At 35.7% G+C, this 24,460-nt stretch overlaps 1 protein-coding gene across 1 annotated transcript in view; it reads left to right on the forward strand.

The window, feature by feature from the left end:
* The window catches only part of LOC131826777 (cytochrome P450 7B1), a 176,811-nt gene that overhangs the window by 135,012 nt on the left and 17,339 nt on the right, over positions 1-24,460 (forward strand). The window contains exons 2-4 of the mRNA XM_059166350.1: positions 7,652-7,788; positions 15,519-16,106; positions 16,627-16,833. Of these exons, the coding sequence (XP_059022333.1) occupies positions 7,652-7,788; positions 15,519-16,106; positions 16,627-16,833 (932 nt within the window). The remainder of the gene's footprint in view (positions 1-7,651; positions 7,789-15,518; positions 16,107-16,626; positions 16,834-24,460) is intronic.

Raw genomic sequence — 24,460 nt, forward strand, 5'->3', positions numbered from 1 at the left:
ATAGCATTTTTTTTTCATTTAAAAAACATTTTTTATGAAACTTTTTTAAATGAAAAAAAGTGGTTTTTTTTATTTAAAAAACAATATACTGAGAATAGTATATTGATCTGATCATGAGAAAACTGAGAGACGTTCTACAAAATAAATGACAAATAGTCTTCAAAAGAAGTGTGTTTGTGCCGTGCAAATTAGAAGATACCAGTTACCAAACCCCCTTAATCTTACCTCCAAGAATAATGACTATTGACATCTTAAGGCATACCAGACATTTCTCTCTGTGTTTATATTACCTCCCATATATTTTTTTAGGAAGACAGTATTATGCTATTGTGCCTATGGTTACTTAACTGCTTTATTCACTTAAAGATACACTGTGAACAAAGCTCTGTGAAAACTAAGTATTGACTGACACTGTGAGTGCTATATGGTGGCCTATGGTGTCTCTGTCTGTGGAAAAGGACTCAAGACAGACAACCTCACAGCCTTACATCAGGTCATTGCTTCTATCCAACATCTTCACATTGGGAAGCCAGTGGGCACCATTAACTCAGTCCACCAGGGTCTTTTTACTCAAGGAGTGACTCCATGTAGGTTTTAGTTACTCATCTTCAAGAACCACGTTCATCCGTGGAATTTTCATGATCTGCTCTAACATATCTCTTGGTTAGATTGAGGGTAATAAATGTCTTGAGTAGGTTTTCACACTATGGACAAGTAGAAGTGAATATGGTATATTTTGCTCAGTACTGTTTTCCCTGATCCTTTAAGCTGTCCATCAAAAGGCAGGGATCTGCTGACCAGAGTATATAAGGTGACTCTTAGGCTCCATACATCTACCGTGAATTGTACTTCTGTCCCTGAAAAGAGTTTCAAGGCATGACAAAACAACCACATAAGGTACAACTTATTGCCAGAGAGGAACTCATTACTATAGCCAAAGTTTGCCACCTTGATGTTGATGTTCATGTCAATTTCCAATAGTTGATTTTCTGTGTTTAGGTCTATAGAAAATACCCTTTTGGTGGTAATACTGAGCAGCAGCCACTCTCTGGTAGAATTTTCCTGGTGCCTCTTTCTCTTTTCTGCCGTGATGATCCTCTAGGTAATTGACTAGCTCTTCCCCACTAACATACTCCATGACAGGGTAGACTTTTCCTGTCTCCATCACTTCAAATAACTTCACAATTGTTTGGGTGACCCAAGGCCTTCATTATTTGGAATTTATAGGGTAGTTAATGGTATGAACTCCTTAATGGTTGTCATGACCTTCGCTTTCCCAATCAAGATGTGTTGGGCCAATCTCACCTTGGCAAATATATCTTTGCCAATGGTAGTTGCCAATAGGGTCTCTTCCTTTGCAGAGATGGCCAAGAGGCCTGGCATCCTGTTGTACTCACTCAGGAGGCAGTATGTCCCAACATCAGCTTGAAACTGGGAAAAGCTGAAGAGAAACTTGATCCAGTTTTCTTCAAAAGAAAATCACTTTCAACGCCAACTTGAAAAACAGATCTTTATGATGGAATTTACATAGTGTCAGACAAAAATAAAGGCAAACAAAACATTAGCAAACTAAATTTTTTAAATGCACAATAAAAGAATAAAGAAAAGTATTAACAACAGTTTCTTTTATTACTAAATTTTTTCACTTTTTCTTTAAAATGAAAAAAAAATAATACACAAAATAGACTAAAAACCCTACACTACCATGGAAGAAACGAACTTTGGTCAAATCCCAGGTCACTGAGCTAGAAGGTACAAAATCCTTAGCCCTGCCAAGGTCTTAAATAGATGCCTGGGATTCGTTAACAATGGCTCCTTATGAGATCATAGGAAGCAATGAGCCTATTGTGACTGGGGATAATCCACAGCAATTTTCTTACTTTTTGGATTCCAGAACCCTGTACCCTTTGTTAAAATTTTTATTTAAATTACAGTTAGTTAACATATGGTGTAATATTAGTTTCAGGTGTACACTACAGTGATTTGACACTTCCATATATCACCCAATGCTCATCAAGACAAGGGTACTCTTTAATCCCCATCTTCTATTTCACCCCCCCCCCACCTGCCCTCTGGTAACCATCAGTTTGGAACTCTTTACTATTAAAAAAGACTTCGTTGCTATCAGTTTACACACTGCCTAATACTGATACCTTAGAATTTCCCATCTTTTTTTTTTAATGTCCTTAATTTTTAAAAGATGGAAACTTCATATCAGTTTCCTGCTTAAAATTTATTATTATAGGTGTAGGTATGCCTTATTTTATAGAGCAGTTTGAGGTTTACAGAAAATTAAAATTGTAGAGTTCCCATATACCCCCTCCCCATCCACCTACCCCTGTAGTTTGCATAAATATTAATATCAGTATAGTGTATTTGTTACAGCTGAGCCGACATTAATGTATTAATACTAACTGAAGTCTTAGTTTTTACATCAGAGATAATTTTTGTGTTGTACATTATGTGGGTTTTGACAAATGTATAGTGACATAGATTCATCATTATAGTATCATACAAAATAGTTTCACTGTCCTAAAATTCCCATGTGCTACACCTATTCATCCCTCTCTCACCCAACCCCTGGCAACTACTGATCTTTTAATAATTTCCATAGTTTTGGATTTTCCAGAATGCCATATAGTTGTAATTATACAGTGCGTAGCCTTTTCAGATTGGCTTCTTTCACTTTGCAATATGTGGTTAAGGTTCTTCGATGTCTTTTTGTGGCATGACAGTGCATTTCTTTTTATCACTGAATAATATTCTACCAACCAGATTTACCACAGTTTGTTTATCCATTTGCCAATTGAAGGGTATCTTGATTGTTCCTAAGTTTTGGCAATTCTGAATAAAGTTACTATAAACATTTGTGTGCAGGTTTTTGTGTGGACACAAGTTTTCAACTCATTTGGGTAAACACCAAGGATCACAGTTGCTGGGTCATATGGTAAGAGTATGTTTAGTTTTATAAGAAACTGCCAAACTGTCTTCCAAAGTAGCTGTACCATTTTGCTGAGAGTAGCTGTACCATTTTGCTGAGAGTTTCTGTTGTTCCACATTTTTGTCAGCATTTGGGGAAGTCAGTATTTTGCGTTTGGCCATTCCCATAGGTGTGTTGTGGTAGCTCATTGTTGTTTTAATTTGTGATTCTCTGAGAATATGTGTTGTGGGGTATTTTTTCATATGTATATTTGCCATCTGTATGTATACCATGGTTAGGTGTCTGTTCAGATCTTTTGCCCATTTTTAATTGTTATTTTTTTTTATTGTTGAGTTTTAAGCACTCTTTTTATATGTTGGTTATTAGTCCTTTATCAGGTGTGTGCATTACAAAGATTTCTCTCCCAGTCTGAAGCATTATTATTATTATTATTATTCTCTTAACAGTGTATTTTGCAGAACATAATTTTTAAATTTTAATTTTTTTCTTTCTTGGGTTGTGCTTTTGAATTTGTATCTAAATTTCATTGTATCATTGCCAGCCCCAAGGTCATCTAGATTTTTCTTATGTTATCTGCTAGGAGTTTTATAGTTTGGCATTTTACAATTAGGTCTCTGATCTATTTTGAGTTAATTGTTGTGAAAGGTATAAGAATTATGTCTATATTTGTATTTTTGCAAGAGGATGCCCAGTTGTTCCACCACCATTTGTTGAAAAGGCTCTTCTTTCTCTATTGAATTACTTTGCTCCTTTGTCAAAGATCATTTGACTGTATTTGGTCTACTTTGGACATTCTCTTCTGTTCCACTGACCTATTTGTCTATTCCTTCACCAGTACCACACTGTCTTGTTTACTGTTGCTATAAAGTATTGAAATTGAGTATTGTCAGTCTTCCCACTTTATTCTTCTCCTTCAGTATCATATTGGCTATTCTGGGCCCATTCCCTTCCCATATATGCTTTCGAATTAGTTTGTCAGTGTCCACAGAATAACTTTCTGGAGTTCTGAACAGGATGGCATTGAATCTATAAAATGAGTTGAGAAGAACTGACATTCTGACAATATTGAGTCTCCCTAATGATATGCATGGGATATCTCTCATTAATTTAAATTTTTTTTTATTTCTTTCATCACAGCTTTATAACTTTTCTTAGCCGATTTTGTACGTATTTTATATACCAAAGTATTTAATTTTTATGGGTGCCAATCTAAGTGGTCTTGTCTTTTTAAATTTCAAATTCCACTTACTCATTGCTGGAAAATAGGAAAGCAATTTACTTTTGTGTATTAGCCTTGTATTTTGCTACCTTGCTGTAATTGCTTTTGGAGTTGCAGAACGGTTTTTTGTTGTTGTTGTTGAACTTTGAAGTTTCCTGTATAGACAATCATGTCATCTGCAACAAGAACAGTTTTAGTTCTTCTCAATCCGTGTACATTTTATTCCCTTTTCTTGTCTTATTGCATTAACTAAGACTTACAGTATAATGTTGAATAGGAGTGGTGAGAGGGGCATCTTTGCCTTGTTTCAGATCTTAGCAGGAAAGTAGTTTTTCACAATCAAGTATGATGTTAGCATTAAAATTTTTTGTAGATGTTTTTTATCCAGTTGAGGAAGCTTCCTCCAATCCTAGTTTGCTCAGAGTTTTATCATAAATAGGTGTTAGATTTTGTCAAATGATATTTCTGTATCTATTGATATGATGAGATGATTTTTCTTCTTTATTCCTTTGAGGTAATGGATTGAAGTAATTACATTAATCGATTTTTGAATGTTGAAGCAGACTTACATACCAAGAATAAATTTCACTTTCTTCTAATGTATAATTCTTTCTATACACTGTTGAGTTCAAGTTAGTGTTATTTTTTTTTTTTGAGGGTTTTCACATCTGTGCTACATTTATTGATCTATAATTTTCCTTTTTGTCTTTAGTATTTAGTAACCTAATAGTATAGTATTAGGTTAATGCTGGCCTCATAGAATGAGTTAGGAAATGTTTTCTCTGATTCTATTTTCTGGAAAAGATTAGAATGAATTGGTGATATTTCTTCCTCAAATGTTTGATAAAATTCACCAATGAGATCTAGAGTTGGTATATTTCAGTTCCTCTTCATTATTTGCTTCCAGATAAATTTGGACCATATTTGACATTTTTCATAATGTCAAGGTGTGTCCAACTATTTGTATGGAAGAAATTACAAGTGGTGATAGTTGTTTATGCATAGAACTGGGTTTAATCATTGAGAAACTTCATAAGCTCTAATTTGTATAACTTACAAGATATGTCCTTCTAGCATCTTAAATAGTAAAGAGGATATTTGAGAAAGTGCGTACTGTTAGAGTGGCATTGAGAGGAATATAGGCCACAATTTTTGTTTTCTGTTTCTGAGGTGTTTTTTTGTTTTTGTTTTTCTTTGTTTTTTAGTTACCCACCATTGCTTCAGAACCTGTTCTTTTCTTTTCTTTTCAAAGATTTTATTTATTTATTTGACAGGGAGAGATCACAAGTAGGCAGAGAGGCAGAGAGAGGGGAAGGGAAGCAGGCCCTCTGCTGAGCAGAGAGCCCGATATGGGACTCGATCCCAGGACCCTGAGATCATGACCTGAGCCGAAGGCAGCGGCTTAACCCACTGAGCCACCCAGACACCCAGAACCTGTTCTTTTTAAGTCTGGGACTTGATCATCCCCAATAAACATTAGGTATCCCATTCTCTCACACAGTAATGGGTAGTAGAAATTTCATTTTCAAAGTCACAGAGCATGAGAGAGACAAGTAACAGTATTTGCATTGTGCCAAGAGGTCTTTCTGAATCATTATGGTGATGTCTTTCCTCTCTAAATAGTTTTTACAAATATACTGATGAAGACAGATTTCTATGGCTTGTATAAGTTGAACTAACACTATGTTTTTTTTTTCCTGTAAATACACACTTGTGACATTGTGTGTCATAGTTTTAAGCTCCTTGCTGCCAAAATGAACACAGCTGTAAGAAATGATGATCCCCTCATCTTTGTAGCTTTAAAACGACTTCCTAATGTGTTTCCCTAACTCTGAACATTAGCTTAATATTCCCCTGGATTTCTAAGTTCCATCCTCCCCCCACCCATGGAAATCCATGAAGAATACAGCTTTTGACCAAATGACAGAGCATAGAGAATAAAATTAGTTGCATTAAATTATGATATGACAAAAAGCCTTTCAAAATCTTTGCCACAATGCAACATCCAAGCAACATTAGATAAATGGGGTAAAAATAGCCCAAGGAAGAGAATATTTTGAAAGGAAATTTTGTGAACCAAGATCACTTGGAAATTTTGAAAGCCATTGATTGAGAGCCTGCATGCTATGGCAATTTCTGACTTTGAGATCCTACCCTATTATCATATATATTATCTTTTGTTTAATCTTTGGATATAGAATTAATGTTACTATATTTTTTGGTACAGTTTTATCTTTCTCAAAAAAGCAGGTCTCCATTGGTAAAGCTGGCATTTAAGAAAATAATAGGGAAGGGGAAGAAGCAGAAGATACACATTTTTATATGATATTTCTTGTCTCCCTATTTCTAAGTACATATATTTGAATAACAACACACATTTTGTGTTGTTATATAATTACAAAATTAGACTAATTTTGTAAATTAGTATAAAAATCAACTGTCTTCTAAAAACAGAAAGGAGAGTTTTGATACCTATTTCTTTTGTCTCTAACATACCTTGGCTTTATTTTGTGTTTTCCCCCGAAAGATCTGTTGTTTATTTTTTTTAAGTTTAATTCTATCATGTTGGGTTGTGGGAAAATAAAAGCTTTTGATAGGGTTAATCTAACCACATAAAAGTCCATGTTGAGTATGACCATAATCTTGATCTTTGATTAGGTCTTGAGCTAGTAATATCTTGTGATTAATCAAGATGGGTTGTACTGCCTATAGTGTAAGTCATCTTCACAGATGGGATAGAGAATCATCAGAATTCTCTTGAATATTTGATTTAATCCCTTCTAGGATAAAATGGCTTTGGATTTTTTTTTTCTTTAAATCAGATTGAGCTCACCAAATAAATGAAGAAGAAATTTTGAAGTCCAATTTTGCTAAGATTATAAGTAAAAAAAGAAACTTTTAAAAATCACAGTATTTCAGTGTTTCATTGAACATGTTTCATATGTTGTCTTGTAAAATTTAACAAATATTCCTATTCTTTGTAGTTTGAATAAAAAACTGTATGCAATAATACAACAAGATGTACTTCATGGAAATAATGTTCAGGTTTTTATTGTTCTCCACAGAAGAAAAGATTTTTCAAAATCATTAACTGCTCCTCTTCTAATTATATCATTCTAGTCTAAAGTGACATCTGATAATAAGGAGCTTTACTTTGGCAAGTAAACTACCTGACATCTAGCACTCAGCAAGAGCTCTCATACATGAAATGTTTACTGAGTGTAGCTGTCATTTCAGCCAGCCATTTGGGTCTTATAAGACAAAATTTCTCAAAAATGTTGTTAACCAGAAGCTGTGAATTGAATTGTCTACCCCATAGTCACACATACTGGTGGGGCTCAATAAATTCATGTCTATGATTATATAATGATCATTAAATAAAATATTGAAAAAGTTGTGTAATTCATCCATTCACTTCTAGGCTGGAAAAATAACCCATATGTGTTAAAATAAAGATTTAATTTTTTCTTGTTTATTTATTTTTCTTATAGGAGACCTGGTGAGCCTCCATTAATAAAAGGCTGGCTTCCTTATCTTGGAGAGGCCCTGAAATTACAAAAGGATCCTTTAGGTTTCATGAAAACTCTTCAAAAGCAACATGGTGACACTTTCACTGTTCTCCTTGGAGGTAAACAACACCTCTATAAGTACCTTCTATAAATCATAAGTTCTCAATTGTTCCTTAAGTTGTTACATTTCTTTGTTTCTTTCTTTTATCCTTTCTTTTTTTCTTTCTTGAAGATTGATTGATTGATTGATTGATTTGACAGAGGGAGAGACAGCAAGAGAGGAAATACAAGCATGGGGTGGGAGAGGGAGAAGCAGGCTTCCCGCTGAGCAGGGAGCCCAATGTGGAACTCAATCCCAGGACTCCAGGATCATTACCTGAGCTGAAGGCAGATGCTTAGCAACTGAGCCACCCAGGCACCCCAAGTTCTTACATTTCTATGTACGCAAAATACGGAATATTTATGTTATTGTTTTGTATGTAGACTAATATAAAAGAAAACAATGTTTTTGAATACACTGATTTTCACAGTAGAAGATGAATTATAAAATCTTGAGGGTATCTAGGGAACCCTACTCTCCTGCCATCACCTGTGATTTTGGTTTGGTTTGACTTGGTCTGATTTTAAGAATGATTAAAAGAAAAAAAAACTAGAATGTATTAACAGACTTCATATTGTAGAGCAGTTTGGGGTTTAAAGAAAATTGATCAGATCTGAGATTTCTCATATATCTTGTTTCCCTTGATCAGAATTTTCCTTATTATATCCCGTACTCTATTGCAGTGGATGAGCCAGTGTTGATATATTATTAAAAGTCTTTGGGGGTGTAGGTGCCTCAGTGGGTTAAGCCTCTGCCTTCAGCTCAGATCATGATCTCAGGGTCCCGGGATGGAGCCCTGCATCGGGCTCTCTACTCAATGGGGAGCCTGCTTCCCTTCCTCTCTCTCTGCCTGCCTCTCTGCCTACTTGTGATGTCTCTTTTTCTCTCTCTGTCAAATAAACAAATAAAATCTTTAAAAAAAAAAAAAGTCTTCGACTTACATTAGGGTCCATTCTTCGTGTTGTATTGTTCTTTGAGTTTTGACAAATGTGTGTCATGGATCCATCATGCGATGGATATTGTTCACTATCATAGAGAATAGTTTAACTGCCCTAAAAATCATCTGTGTTGCACATATTCATGCCATTTCCCCCCAACATGAACCCCTAGCAACCACTGCTGTAGAAGGTATTTTTAATTTTAAAAATTTTCTTATGCTTTTAACTTCAATAAGATGCTTACAAAAGAAAAAATAAAACTGCAGCAAGATCACTAAACCTTCCAACATCGTAGGGCTGAAAGGAAAATCTGGAATGTTCTTCACTTTAAAGCCCATGTTGCTCAGCTGTATCAGCTATCTATTGTTGCATAACACACCTCCCCAAACCTAATGCCTTAAAGCACCCAGTCTTGCCTGAGTCACTTACACATGATGTTTCATTCTCAAGATGTCCTTACATGGCAGCTAGTGTTTTTGGGTGGGTGAGAGAAAAGTTGCAAAGTCCCCTGAGGCCTAAGCTGAGCTCTTACAAAACCTCTCTTACACCATGTTTTCTTAGTCAGAGCCACCACAGTCCTGCCCCAACTCAAGGGTAGGGAAATACACTCCACCACTTACTGAGAATGTTGGAGAGTCTTATTGATTGCAAAGGAGCCCATGTGGAGAGATACAAAGAATTTACTGTGACCATCATTATCTGCACTTCGTTGCCTTCTGACTTCTGGCTGAGCATGTGGGTCCAAGGGCAGGAAAGGTTGTGTTCCAGGTCCCCGTCTCTCACTGGGCTTAGGCAAAATAGTTCACTCTCCTTCCTTTCCTTCTCAAGAAAAATGAAGGCATCAGGTATGATCTCACCCAGACCTTCACATATCTACTGGATATCTCTGTGTCTCACAACTATCTTCACTACCTCTTCTCTAATTTCAAAGAATGTTTAAGAAAATCTATTACCTGTCCACATAACCTTTAATTCCTGCCTCCACAGGGCTGGTATTCATTATTAATTCCTCCCACACATATGTCTTTGCTTTTTTTCTTTCTCTTGGTCCTTACCCATAGCTTAAAACCATGTTTTTCGTATATTTTCCATCTAGTTACCTTTCATTTCTTTTTTTTTTCTCTTTTGCATACCGATTTTTCAAGAGATTTTCCTACATTTACTGCCTATACTTCCTTATCTCCTAGACACCTCCTACCTGGAACCAGCTGTCTGCCTTGCCGAGGCCATTAATGGACCTTCACCTGACTAGAACTCTCTACTTGGTTTGACAACACAGATCCCTCATTCCTCCTTAAAACACTCTATTCCTTCATTCTATTGACCCTGCACCTTCTGGGTCTTTCACTGACTCTGAGAATTCCTTATCTAGGTCATCTTTACTTATGCCCCTTTCTTTGCTCAACTATCTTCCTCTAACTAGCCTTGGAATTTAATGTTTTATTCCTAAAGAGTTTAGGGAATATCTTCTCACTGTAATTACTTTGTTGAGTATCAGAACCAATCTTTAGTATATAGTGCAACTTCATTTCAGCACCGCCATTTTAATGTAATGGAGAGAAAAAACAGTGGTCCAACTGGATAACATTGTCATCACAGCTGAGTTTTCTCATGAACAGGCAGTATCCCTTTCCTCATGATTTACTCCTTTGCCTGGCAAGTCTCTCCCAACACTCTGATTTCAGAAAAATTGAAATGGAAAAAAAAGTCATAGATCTTAGAGCAATCATAGTATAATCTCCACAAGGCTCGCCAAGATCTGGGCTCCTCCTATCTCTCCAGCCTCATCTCTTGCTACTGCCTGCCTCAGTGCACTATTAATGCACCAAATTGTTTGAAATTTCCTCCTCACACACCATGTCCTTTTGTGCCTGTGTTTCCTCTTGCTGTTTTTTTTCTGCCTGAGTGCTGTTCTTCTCTTTGGGAGTCATCCTGAAAAAGTGACTGACATGGATTCGTCTTTGGAGACCGTAGTCACATATCATGTCCTCCCAAAAGCTTCACTGACCATCTCTTCTAGAACCCTGGTTATGTTTGACTCCTCTTCTCCAAGCTCCCATTACTCTCAGTATCACTCTATCATGGCATTAAATAAATTGTGAATGTATTGCTAATTCATATGTCTATTTCCCTTCATTATTCTTTAGTTCCTCTATTGCCAACATTCGGACCAGAGGTCAGCACTGATGGCTTCACAATAAATATTTGATGAGGATATTCCCAATACCTTAGAACTGATGAAATACTTGCTATAATACAAATAAAGGCCATAGCTGGGGCTTTTATTGTAAGTGAGCTTTTGGCTTCATAGTAACAAAATTCTATTCTTCACTTTAAAAAAGAGTAAGTCACTCTTACTTAAGAAAATTAAACTTTATGTTCTAATGAATAGATACAATAAATTAGCAAATTTTGCAGTTTTGCCTTTTAATACATTATACAAAAATAATCTAAGCTGATTAAGCAGAAACTTGTGGTGAGTTGAAAAATTTTATTCACTGCTCAAAAAATAATCAATTTCTGCTGATACTTGATCTCTTAACCTTAGACACTAAGAAGCTTGTTGAATTTCTGATGTCTAAATAATTTGACCATGACCATGTTTTTTAACTCAACAGTACACCAGCACAGGTTGAATATGTACTACCACTTCCCTTTGGCTTCTTACTAGAGTTTGAGTCGATTCCTGTCAAGATATCTATTAATATATGTGCTCCTAATGATCAGTTTGCAAAATAGCGCCTTTGGAAAATGGGAAATGAGGGACCAGAATCTTCCAACCTTGTCTCGTAATGTGATTTCCGTTAGTGTATGTTCTTGCATGATGAGCAAATGATTGTCATCGCCAAAAGTCTCAAGGGACACGGATGTCATCTTAATAAAGAAATTAAAAGATACATCTTTTCATGAGAAACCACGTAAATTCCTGACCTGTCGCAGAAAATAGTTCTCTAATTGGTTTTGTGTGGTGGTGCAGCAGAGTCATTTTCCCTAGATGTCACACCAGCGAAGCACCACTGTACATCATTGTCAACAACTAGTGAAATCTCCCTAATAAGAGGGGGAGTATGTAATGTGGTCATCCTCATAAAATAAAAAGTTGGTTCATATTCCGCTTTCCAATGAATGTTTTCAGCTTGACCTTCTACTTCTAAAAAATTCTATTGAAGAGCAAACCAAGCATGGAAAGTGAAAGCTTATAATTATGGAAATTCTCTTTTTAAAAATCCAAATTTATCTCGTATTTGCTGACAAGGCATTTCTAAATCTAAATACTCAAATAGTTGTTCTGAATTCCCATGGGTGTTGCCTCAGTATGGCACCAAATATCTGAGATGAAAACATCAAAATTCAATTTATAGTGATCCAGATGTCAAACTTTTGTATATAAGACATCAGGATGAATGATTTAGGGTTTTTTGCATTTACTGATGGACTTTGCATCATGTATCTCCACTTTCCTAAAAGAAGTAATTTGGAAAGAAGTAAAAAGCCTGCTGAGTTAATAAAAGATCGTATGCGGGTTATATAGGAATGCTAGAATTAATATCTTAGGACCCAGTCAGCTCGGAAAAGGCAAGAGGATAAAATTATTGGCAAAGAAGATACAAAAAATTTTGACCCCATTTCAAATTTACTGCTCAAAAAGATGATTATATATGTTAGGTGTTATATATAATACTACATATTATATATATTTACATTTTTTTGCAGAAGTGAGCCCCATTTTGACATTTCTATTTTAGACAAATGCAAATTCTGAAATTCTTTAAATCAATATTTCATATCAACTACTGACAGCATTCTTTTCTCTTTTGAAAACATGGCAGTGGATATTGTTTCTACCTTGTGATCTTGGTAAACTAGGCAACTTGCCTATCGACACTTGGTATTCATTTACATAAAATCACACTGGAGCAAAAGTTAATTTCGCTCCAAGAATGCATGGCCTTCAGAATAACTTTTCAGATTTCCTTTGTTAAGAAATTTAAATTCATTTTATGAATGTATATGTGTTTTCCTAACTGTCTGATTAAAGATTACAAAGAAACTCTGGTTTTGCATCTCACATTAGCAGATGGTGGACAGATGGTTTAAATTAATATTAATTTTGGAAAACTTAGCTTAAATTGTTTATACTGAAGATTAAAAGTTGGAAAGCCAACTAACATCTCCAGGGTTATTAGTACTTCCAAACCCACTTGAAAAGTAAAATCCAGAAAATCAAAACGTCTACTTTTAAAGCAATCCACATCTTAGAAAGATAGTTAATAAAACACAATGCCTTGCTGTTGAAGAAATTAAAATAAAAATGAGAAAGAGAAATTGGAGATCCTGGAGTATAAAGAGCCTTGAAGAGTGAGAATTTTATCTACAAATTAATTGATTTTAACTAATCAGTAATGATTTTTGAAAAGAACCTATATGCAATAACTGCTCATTTAAAAAAAATAATAATTGGCTGCTAACTGGAGCCAGTTTTCCACATTTAGCTTTTGTTTCTTTTAGTTGAAATGAATCTCATAGTTCTTCCCATATCCTTATCCCAGAGGGAGAGAGAGAAAGGAATGTATGTGTATTTGTAACAAACTGTAGACAAAAACTCTCATGTGCACACAGCCTTTTACTTCAGTAGGCCAATGGCCAGTAGCTCATGCTGTCTTGGCTGAATATAATTTTATCTTTCTGCTTAGATTTTAATGAATGTAGAAAATTAGTAGGAAAAACTCAAAATATTCCCTAAAAATTGTGTTTTACAAACTGAACCTTTTATACATTCCCTGAATTTTAGTGGCTAATTTAAAATAACCCTAAAGATATTTAGCAAAATCTTCTCATTTGGTGAAAGGAGGAAAGTATGAATCACCACCTGTGAAAATACATAGCTTTGCCTAAAATTATACCTTTTGCAAAATGAGAGAATTCACTCTTTTTTTTTTTCAATTATTTGTCAGGCAGATGCTGGCAATTTTATTTAATTAAGATGCTATGGTAAAGCAGGTGTCATAAAATATGCTCCAATCCAGTTGAGTCCTTTTTGCTCTCCCTGAGAGGAAAAAATCCAGTTTACTTTATACTTGCAGCTTTGGGGTCTGACCAAAATGAATAGCCACTTCTAGCTTTACCCTCATTCCTAGATTGGCCCATCTTATTAAATAAATCAAGGAGAAATATGGTGAATAAAATTCAAGACATATGATTTATTTTTAGAAAAAAAATAGCACATGTACATGAATGTATATTAAAAGCTTAAATTATGTTTTAAAATTGTAAAACAAAAACACATTTATACCGTTTCAAGAATTAGGTTGAAAATTATTCAAAACTTTATTCTAAATCCTGTACCACGTTCAATTTAATTTCTATGATGCAGTTTGAGTTACCAATAAATAACAATTGAGGCGCTGCTGGTCTGATAAAGTACACTCATATACACGCATACACACAGAGAGGAATAATAAAGTGAAGAAGAAAGTGTGAATGGTCCTACAAACTGTCATGTCTATTAATTGTTTTCTAGAGGGCAATAAATAGGCATGACAGTTTGTAGGATCATCTAAACTTCATGTGTGTTCTTGGGAAAGAAAGATTTATTAAATGCCATTATTAAATACTATGTGCAGAATACTTCTAATTAGGAGTCTTAAAACAGCTCTCTAGTGGGAAGAAATCAGCACTGTGTAAGGAAAAGAACATGCATGGGGAGTGACTTTTTGTCCAGGCTCTGGAGGGAGCGGTGAGAGCTGGGAACTCTCCAAGGTTCTGAGAATTTTGAGAGCCCTACCAAAGTAGGACTACGTTCCTCACTGTGCTGCCTTAAATCCCTTCAGGCCCCTGTCAAAAATAAAGACTCAGAGGTCCCACATCTCAACCGCATGAATCAGAATCAGGCAGGAATCTGTATTTTTAACCAGTACTCTATGTCTTTTAATTGGGTAAGTTTGGACAACCCTGATATTTGAAAACACCAAATGTCACCACCTCAAAGAACACTTGCTGATAGGTAACTTTGGGCAGACCAAAGTGGATTTCACTTTCTGCTTCCCTTACCTTGTGTTCACACCTCTTCAAGAATTATTTCTTTACATCTTTTTATCTTAAGAGGAAAGAGATCCAAACAAGTATCTGAATCTCAATAAATGTTGAATGGAGGGATGAATGCATAAGTGGACAGGTTCTTGTTTGGAATCCTGTTTAGTCACAAATCAGTAGGTCACTTTGGACATGTTACTAAATCTCCATGAACCACTATTTTCTCATCTATAAAAAAGAAAATGCTGGCATTTGTGATTTGGTATTAGTGTCACACTAAACATTAGTTTGTGAGTATCTGCCTCATACCATATCTTCATTTGTCTGAGTTAAAATTATCATATCCAATCAAAGCTAAGATGATATCAGGTATGAAATGGCTTTCTATAAAGTGTAAATAATAACTTTGATATGTTTTTTTGTTTGATGTTTGTTTTGTGTTTGTATTCTTAGGGAAAATATGAGAAATGTTTAAGTCAAGGGATTCTGAGGATATTTCAGGGGTAGTTTAAATATTTGGTTATTTAGTTAAAATAACACGGTATCTTTTTAAAAGCCATTCAGAACATAAGAATATTTGAGTTTCTCCCACTTATCTTCCATTTTTAACAGAAACATATGGGGGATCTCTGAACAAAATGGATTTTTATTAAACTTTGCATCTCTCTACATGTTAGTTATTAAGGTCTTTATAATATTGATTAAAATATTCTCAAAGTTCACGTATTTTGTTTGTTTTGCTCCCAACCAAACTCATATTCTCATTTATTTCTTTCAGGAAAGTATATCACATTTATCCTGGATCCTTTTCAGTACCAGTTAGTAATGAAAAGTCACAAATTAAGCTTTCGAGTTTTCACTAATAAACTATTAAAGAAAGCATTTTCCATTGAAAAGTTGGCAAACAATGATGACATGAATGACGATCTTCATGGCTGCTATCATCTTTTACGAGGGACAGCTTTAGATATACTCACAGAAAACATGATGCAGAATTTAAAACAAGTTTTCGAACTCCAACTATTAAAAACCAAAACTTGGAATACAGCATACCTGTTGACATTCTGCAGCTCGGTAATATTTGAGGTCACGTTCACAACCATATATGGACAATCTCTTGCTGGCAATAGGAGAAAATTTATTACTGAGCTAAGAGATGATTTCTTAAAATTTGATGACAAATTCCCGTATTTAATATCAGACATACCGATAGAGCTTCTAGGAAATGTCAAATCTATTAGAAAGAAACTTATAAAACTCTTGACATCAGAACACTTAGTTAAGACACAAGGATGGTCAGAAGTTGTTCAAATGAGGCAAGATATCCTGGAGAAATACTATACGCTTGAGGACTTTGAAATAGGAGGTAAGAAACTTCTGAATGATTACTTGTCTAAAATAAAACAATTTACAATAGACCTTTGAAATAAAAAGACAAAATGGTGACCTTGAAAATTTTTATGCTCTTTCTAATTGGCTAATGATAAAATGTTTTACTCTGAAACAACCCTCTGTGATAATTGATTTTTTTCTTTCTTTCTTTTTTTTTCTTTCTTTCTTTTTTTTTTTTTTTTTTTTTTTTTTTTTTTTTTTTTTTTTGCTGAGGTGGTAAAACAAGATACTTAATGGGGATAATGAGAAAGAGTATAACTAAGCTGCATTTACTCCTCTTATCTCATCTCCCACCTCCCCACCCCCCACGCGCACATTACATTTTAAACTATTCTCATTAAGCAGAAAATTAGACTTCAGAAGCCTATTGGTCCTCATTAGCATGCACTGATCCTTGGCTGGGTCTGTGTCCTAACATCTTTTAATTAGCACACTGCAAATCTAATCAGTGTAATAAACGCTATTAATCTTCCTTTTCACTTATTTTCTCCCAGCACATCATTTAGGCTTTCTCTGGGCTTCTGTGACAAACACTATTCCAACTATGTTCTGGGCGATGTATTACCTCCTCCAGCACCCAGAAGCTATGGCAGTGCTGCGTGACGAAATTGACCATTTGCTGCAGTCAACAGGTCAAAAGAAAGGGTCTGGATTTCCCATCCACCTCACCAGAGAACAATTGGACAGCCTGGTCTACCTAGGTAATTTATTTTTATCTGTTATGAAGAAAAGAAGGTACCTCTCTGCAAACTCAGTTTATCACTCAAAGCTGTTTACCAAGAGGTGGAGGACACAGCTGCCTAATTGACATAATAACACCCATTTACATCAATTATAAATTATGTAGTTTATAACTGTAGATACTCTCATTACATGTAAACATTAAGGCCTAGGTAATTAACTATGCAAGGTAAGCAAAAGGCTAACCCAAAGCTTTGCAATTATTTGGAAAAAAAAGTTTATGCCTATTAAGTCATTTGATTCTGAGCATCTGTTGGTGTGCTAACGCTTTCCAAACACTGCTACACTATCTTAACAAGAAAGGTATTTGGGGATTGAAAAAGGAAGTATTTCAGAACGGCGACTTGTATACAAGATGCATTTATTCTTACCTAAGATGGTGTCTACATTTTCAGGCAGAGGTTAGGATGTTTTATACAGCTTGAAGTGTATGATTCTCAAAAATGTAGTAAACGTGATTTCCACTGGAACTTCTTGATTTGAATATACTTGGGAGGAGAAAAGGAAGAAGGTAGAAAAGAAAGGGAGACAGGGAGGAAAAGAAGAAGCAGCAGCTACTGATTACTCCATGTGAAATGTCAATATTTTATAAAATATTCACTGACTCATGAAGTATGCATGGTCATTATTTCAAATATATTTGAGGTCAGGAGCGACGCAGTTATTTTTCTACTTCTACATAGACCTGTACACCAGCAACAGTACGTGAGCTTTTGATGACAGTGGATTGCATTCTCTTTTACTGGTTTCGATGAGACACTTTGTATCTTTATGTGAACAAACTTTAACTCCCTAATTTAAATTCCATGTTAATGAGTTATTTTCTGTCCCTTCTGTATTGATATTTTCTCCTGTGGTATCCTTTACTATACAATAATCCAAGACCCTTTGGATGCTTGTAAGAGTAAGTCTTTATATATCTTTGTTGCTTCACTCCTCTGATAATGTAGACAAGTATTTTAGCCTATGTTGGTCTCAATTGTTTATCTTTTAAGTGTGTTCCAGGTTCTTTGATGGGAACTTCTGGGAGCAGAGGACTTACAGATCTTGAGTAGTGTTGACTGTTGGCGACATTAATAAAAGAAAGTTCATGTGTTCTAGAGAATGTTCCCATTGTGCAGGCTAAGACCTATCAGAGGCAATAGCAGGAAGTTTATCTTGTCCAGACAGGTGGTTAAGCTTGCTTAATCGGTTGGGATACATGTGTCATCTTCTAGGGTTTTTTTTGTTTTTTTGTTTGTTTTTTAGCATAAGTTAGCAAAGACATTTTATATTTGCTTGGTGAAAGAAAATAATCCCAGCATTATTAAAATACAAATATTATTTTGGTTTTCTTTGCAGAATTATTTTTTTGAACAAATCCAAAAAATTTGCATAAAATTCTGGGCAGTAACCTTCACATGGATACACAGTATTTTCAGGGTAGAAGATTCAGAGTTCTATGAAAATCAAGGTTGCTTTCCCATGTATTCAAGTTATTTCAGTTGTATTTTATGAACCAGGTAATGTATACTGGGAAGTAAAGCAAATAAACTTAAAGGAATATGTTTTTGTATTCTGTACACAGTTATTACTTTCAAAAATTTAATTGAAATTCACCAACTTCTTACTCTCAGTATCTTGTGGAAAGAAAAGATCATTTTAAAATGATGGTATTGAAGCAGAAATGTTTAAATTTATTTGATCAAAAGAAATGGCAAGTTCCAGACCTACACTTTGGGTCCATTTAAGTCCGTAGCTAGAGTTAGAGATTTTCCTGCTCGGAGCCCTCATAAATTTATGGCCCCTTTATCATCAACAGAGCAATAGTAACGATCCCATGAGATTGTAGATCTACCTGGATAAAGGCAGCACCTTCAGCAATCTAGAAAAGGTGGACATCTGTTCATTGTGACCTTGGTTACCAGCAGAGGCCAGTGTTGTTCATTATGAGAATTTAATCCTCTAGAAAATAATGTGCATTTTTTCCTTATATGAGATAGACAGTTTTATACAGATTGAAACGAATTTTTATATGAATCAATTACACAACAGGTGACCTCTGCATCTCATCATAGTTCAATTGTGAATAATCTTCTGTATCAGAAGAGTATGTACTCTTTGTACAAAGGGAAGATTTACAGGATTAAAAATTTACTGTGTACGCCCATGGTATGGGTGTATATGTTTCCCTTTTTTCATGTCCCTAAAGACAGAGGTCTATGTAGTTATTCTAAGTACATTTCTTTATAAAGAAAGAGATCTTGAATTTTTAGTATGATAAGGAAAAAGATCACAAGGATGAAATGAATGCCACTTTTTTTTTTTAACTAGTAAGAAGTTTTTTAACCAGGAAGAAGAAAAGAGATTTTTTTTTAACAAAGATTTTGCATGTCAGCCTACATTGATTATAAAGTTAGAATGCCATAGAAATGAGTGCTTTATTCCTGACCAGAAATGATTTCTCTTTTTTAGAGTGATTATAGAAGACAGAGTCCAATGGGGCATAGGTTTATCGTGGTGCGAATACTTGTGCATATATTATTGACATTTGTGCCTCTATCCTGTAGGCCTTCCATGTATCAAATTTCCTCTGACATCAATATACACTTAATATCAGCAGAAGTTAAAATATGTAACATAGATTGGGCTTTTAAGTCCCAAGCCTGTTTAAGTAATTCAAAGCAATCATGTGTTTTAAGAGGTTGTGAGGGATTTATGCTTTTTCCCCTTGGCTCTTGAAAATCTTTCTTTAAAACCATTCCAAACTTTTCTTTTAGATAAAGAAAAACACAACTTCCTATTTTTGTATATTTATGTACCTTATTATAAGGACTATGCTTATCATGACCTTACTATAATTTTATATCTCTCAATGTTTAATAAAGGTCTCTACAACAAAATTTAAATATAATTTTTAAAATAAGTTACTAACTACAGTTGGCTCAGATAAGTGTCAGTGGGGGCCAAAATCTCCGTAGGAAAAGTTGTTGTTTGAACGAAGTTTGAGAAAACCTGAGAGAAAAGTAAGAATTATTCTGTTTTCCCAGAAAGAAAAACTTGGAATGGAGGTAGGATTTAGAAATATAGATTTCTAAGACAGGAAAAGCAAAAGGAGAAAAGATGAGTCCAAGAGAAGGTAAGATAAAAGAGAATGCAAGGAGAGGAAGCTCTCGAAATTGGAATTTTGACAAATGGCTAACAAAGAATCTCACTGAATACTATTTCTGACTTCCACGTTTACCTAGATAATACATAACTTAAAAAGTATGGGTTCAATAAATGTCATCTCTTGCTATCACCAAAACAATCCTGACTCTCAGTGCCCTGCAATACGTACACTGTGTTCTTCATTTTCAGTTATTTGTGAACCAAGCTGGTCGCAAATTCAAGTCTACGCCATCACACAGGCATGCTCTTTCTGTGCATCACACATGAAAAAAACAAACGTGCTTTAAGTAAGAAGAATGTAAGTTGAAGTAGATCGTAACTTCTGCACTGAATAACTCAGGCGAGTTGCAGGCACCTAATTTTTGTTCAATTACATATCCTCAAAATGAGAAAAGTCACACACATGGCGGTTGTGAGGGATATTGGAACAAAAGGAGGTGCTATAAAACCAAAACTCAGCAGAATTTGCACTACTCTCTTGCAAGGAGATCGTCTATTATAAAATTTAGCCTTAGAATAATAAGCCTGCAGTGATTCTCGAACAAAATCCTATCAAAAATTGCTAAGCCCATTGTTTGTAAGTAGTGAGGAGAAAGAAAGGGGAAAAAATGATTAGTTGGGAAAGACAAAGATCCTTGTATAACAAATGATGAGTATTAGATATAATCAATATTAAGATATTAATGACTGCAAAATCTTAAGACAATTTTATGGACTCAAACATTATTTCATGTGATCTTCACCAAAATCCTGGGGGGCTGGGGCAGCCATTATTTTGCATGATTTTTACAGATGAGAAAAATATCAGAATGCTGAATAACTTGCATGGGGGTAAAGGGTTTTCTTGTCCACTCATGCTTCTCTCCTGGACATGTCTGAGAGCAGAATCCTTAGAGTCCGTTTTCATTGTCTGAGATGAGATGGGGGGAGGGATTCTTTGTATCCTGATTCAGCAAAGCCAGCCATGATATGCACATGTATGAGATCAGATGACTTGAACAAGATGATCATACAGTTAACTATATTTTTAATTTCCAGATGACACAGTGTGAATGACAGTATTAACAACTATTTCATTATGTGGCAGGCACTGTGCTACTTGCTTTACATATATTAGCTTATTTAACCTTCAAGTATTATTATCTTCACTTAATTATTACATAACAAGATACAGAAAGATTAGTTAACCAAATCAAGTCATGAAGCCACATTGTGGCAGAACCGGAAATTGATGGCCAGTCTAACTCAAAAGCTAACCCATAAATACTGTCATGTTAAGGAGCAAATGCTCCAGAACTACACCAGAGAACTTGACCACTATTTTACAAGGATAGGGATCACTAATTCTCAGATACAGTTGAGTTTGAGGGTAAGGATGGGGCTCGAGATTCACATCAGAATCTTGTCAGTGTTTTTTTTTTTTTTTTTCCAAATTTTTTTTTAAAGATTTTATTTATCTTGTCGGTGTTTTTAAATAAAAATAAATTTTTCATTTATAATGATGATAGAGTTCCTATATCCCCCCTCCACACACACACACACACACACACACACACACACACACAGTTATCCTTATCATTAACATCACAATTGTGGGCATTATTTTGAAAAAGTTCATTCAATATTAAAAATAATTGTATATTTGAAAAATCATATGGGGCTGGATGGCTCAGTCAGTTAAGCATCCAACTCTTGATTTCAGCTCAGGTCATGATCTCAGAGTCTCGAGATCAAGCCCCACATCTGGCTCCACACTCAGTGGGGAGTCTATTTGAGATTCTTTCCCTCTGACCCAGCTCCTGCTGGCAACTGTGCATGCTCTCTCTCTCTCTCTCTCTTTCAAATGAATAAATTAATTTTTTAAGAAAGAAAAATCATGCATAATTTGGACAATAAATTGAATGAAATCCTCTCTTCCAATGGGTATATTCAGGAGGTGTAAATTCTTTGTTTAGAAACTTCTATCTGGAGAAGGAGGAAGAGGTATCTTTCACAAAGGGGTTACACCAGAGATCAGACAGTGAGATTTTTCTAGGTAAGAAAACATTAGTCAAAAATTGAAAAAGACCAACTGGACGTGTATCAGATTTTCAGTTCAGCACTGAGCTAAAAGGATTAGATGACACAAATGACTACTGGAAACAGGACTTGAGAGGGGAACAATGAGAAGGCAAAGAATTGGACTTAGGTCAAGCATCAATTGCCTAAGAATAAATAGGATGAGGAAATGTGTGGCTTAGCAGAGAAAGGTTTAAAACAGTGGTTCTTATCCTTGATTACTCACTGGGATCAACTCGGGAGCTTTAAAAACTACTCATATCTGGTCGCACCTCCAGAGGTTCTGATTTCATTGGTTTGGGGTGCAGACTGATGGCTTTAAAAGCTCCCCCAGGTGATTCTAATTTGCAACCAAGGTTCAAAACCACTAATTTAAAGGTTTAGTTAATCCATTGATCTGGAATGGAGCTTTTTTTTTTTTTTTTTAAACCATTTCCGGTGATTCTAATGGGCAGCCAGGGCTGATAACCTCTGGAATATCAGAAAGCTTAAGACAAGTCAGTGGCGATATGATTTCAAAAATCTGTTGTCCCTCTGCTTCCAACAAAACATTAAAAGAAGTCTGATATACAGGGTAAAGAAAGTAGTTCCTCTCTACATTTCTAATTAAAATACTACACCCACTTCTGCCGGCTTTTAAGAGGCAAGTTGGCTAATTGAATTCACCCAGGATGTCAAAAGACTGAAGGCCACGTTGTCTCTGACATACAATATTAAAATGTCATGATAGGGATACCTGGGTGGCTCAGTGGGTTAAGCGGCTGCCTTTGGATCAGGTCATGATCACAGGGTCCTGGGATAGAACCCACATCAGGCTCCGCACTCAGCGCCGAGTCTGCTTCTCCCTCTGCCTCTGTGATCCCTCTCCCTCTGTGATTGTTTTCGCTCTTTCTAAAATACATAAAATCTTTAAAAAAAATGTTAAAAATAAAAATGTCATGACAGTTGTCTTTAAATTTTTTTAAAGGACTGTCACGTGGAAGAGGGATTAGAATTTTTTTTTCCCTTTTCCTCTTTTCAAAACAGTAGAAATTAAAAGGAGGAAATTTCAGCTCAGTATGAAAAATAACTTTCTGTTAAATGTACATTCTGAATGCCATCTTTAGAGAGGTATCTAGTGAGAAATTGCGCAGAATCCTCTCTAGGATCTTGTGGCTCATTCCTGCCTTTATGCACCTCCCAACTCTGAACTACCCAGATTACAGTGTCCACAAAGGCTAAGTCCATTTGCTGTGTTTTCTTTTTTTTCACCAGTAGCAGTGGTCCAGTGCCCTGAACAGAGTAGGGTCTTAATAAACATTTTTTTTAAGATTTTTAAATGTATTTGGCAGAAAGACAGTAAGAGAGGGAATTCAAGCAGGAGGAGTGGGAGAGGGAGAAGCAAGCTTGCCACTGAGTGGGGAGCCCAATGTGGGGCTTGATCTCAGGACCCTGGAACCATGACCTGAGCCAAAGGCAAACACTTAAGGACTGAGCCACCCAGGCGCTCCAATAAATGTTTATTAAACATATGAATGTTGAATTTACTTTTCTAGAGGAAACCAAATGTTGTGTCTGCAATGCAGAGTGAAAGTAGACTTCTGTACCAATTCAGATTTACTCTCAATTTTATTTAAAACACAGTTGTTGAGCTAAGAACTAGTTATTGGCTTTAAGTTATCTGATTATTATAATTGATTTTTTAAAAAGATATATTTATTTATTTATTTGTGAGAGAGAGAGAGAGAGAGCACATGCAGGGGAAGGGGCAGAGAGAAAATCTCAAACAGACTCCCCACTGAGTGGGGACCCTCCCCTCGAGCATGAGGTCAGTCCTACCACGCTGCGATCATGACATGACCCCAACCAAAGCCAAGAGTCAGGTGCTCAACCCACTGAGCCACCCAGCATCCGTGATTATTATAATATCTAACTTATCTTCTCACCTGTCTTAAAGGCAGTTATGTAAAAATGCCCCCACACACCTGGATCCTCACTCCATTTCTTCACACCTTCTAGAGAGCTGCCCGTAGACCCTCCTCTCCCCCCTCCTCATCCACCTTTGTAAGACCGCCCAAGCGTTCAGCCCCAGTGGACCGCGGCGTGGCCTGGCTGTCCATTTCACTCCAGCCATCACTGCGATCCACGGATCACCATGGCTAATCAGATGGTATGACAGTCTGCACCAGTCATTAAGATGACCCAAATTAACAGCCTGGCCATGTCACAGTACATTCATTCCACATACACAGACATGGCCTAAGTGTGAGGCAGAAACTTGGATGTGCTTATTTGTGTTTGCGTTGTTACATGCATTATTGATTGTCATGAGCTGCTTCAACGCTTTAAATCTGCAAATGAGAATCATCTGTCAATTATTACAGCCAGAATGGAGATCTG

The sequence above is a fragment of the Mustela lutreola genome, chromosome 3 (assembly GCF_030435805.1).
Source record: "Mustela lutreola isolate mMusLut2 chromosome 3, mMusLut2.pri, whole genome shotgun sequence".
In the NCBI taxonomy this organism is placed as follows: Eukaryota; Metazoa; Chordata; class Mammalia; order Carnivora; family Mustelidae; genus Mustela; species Mustela lutreola.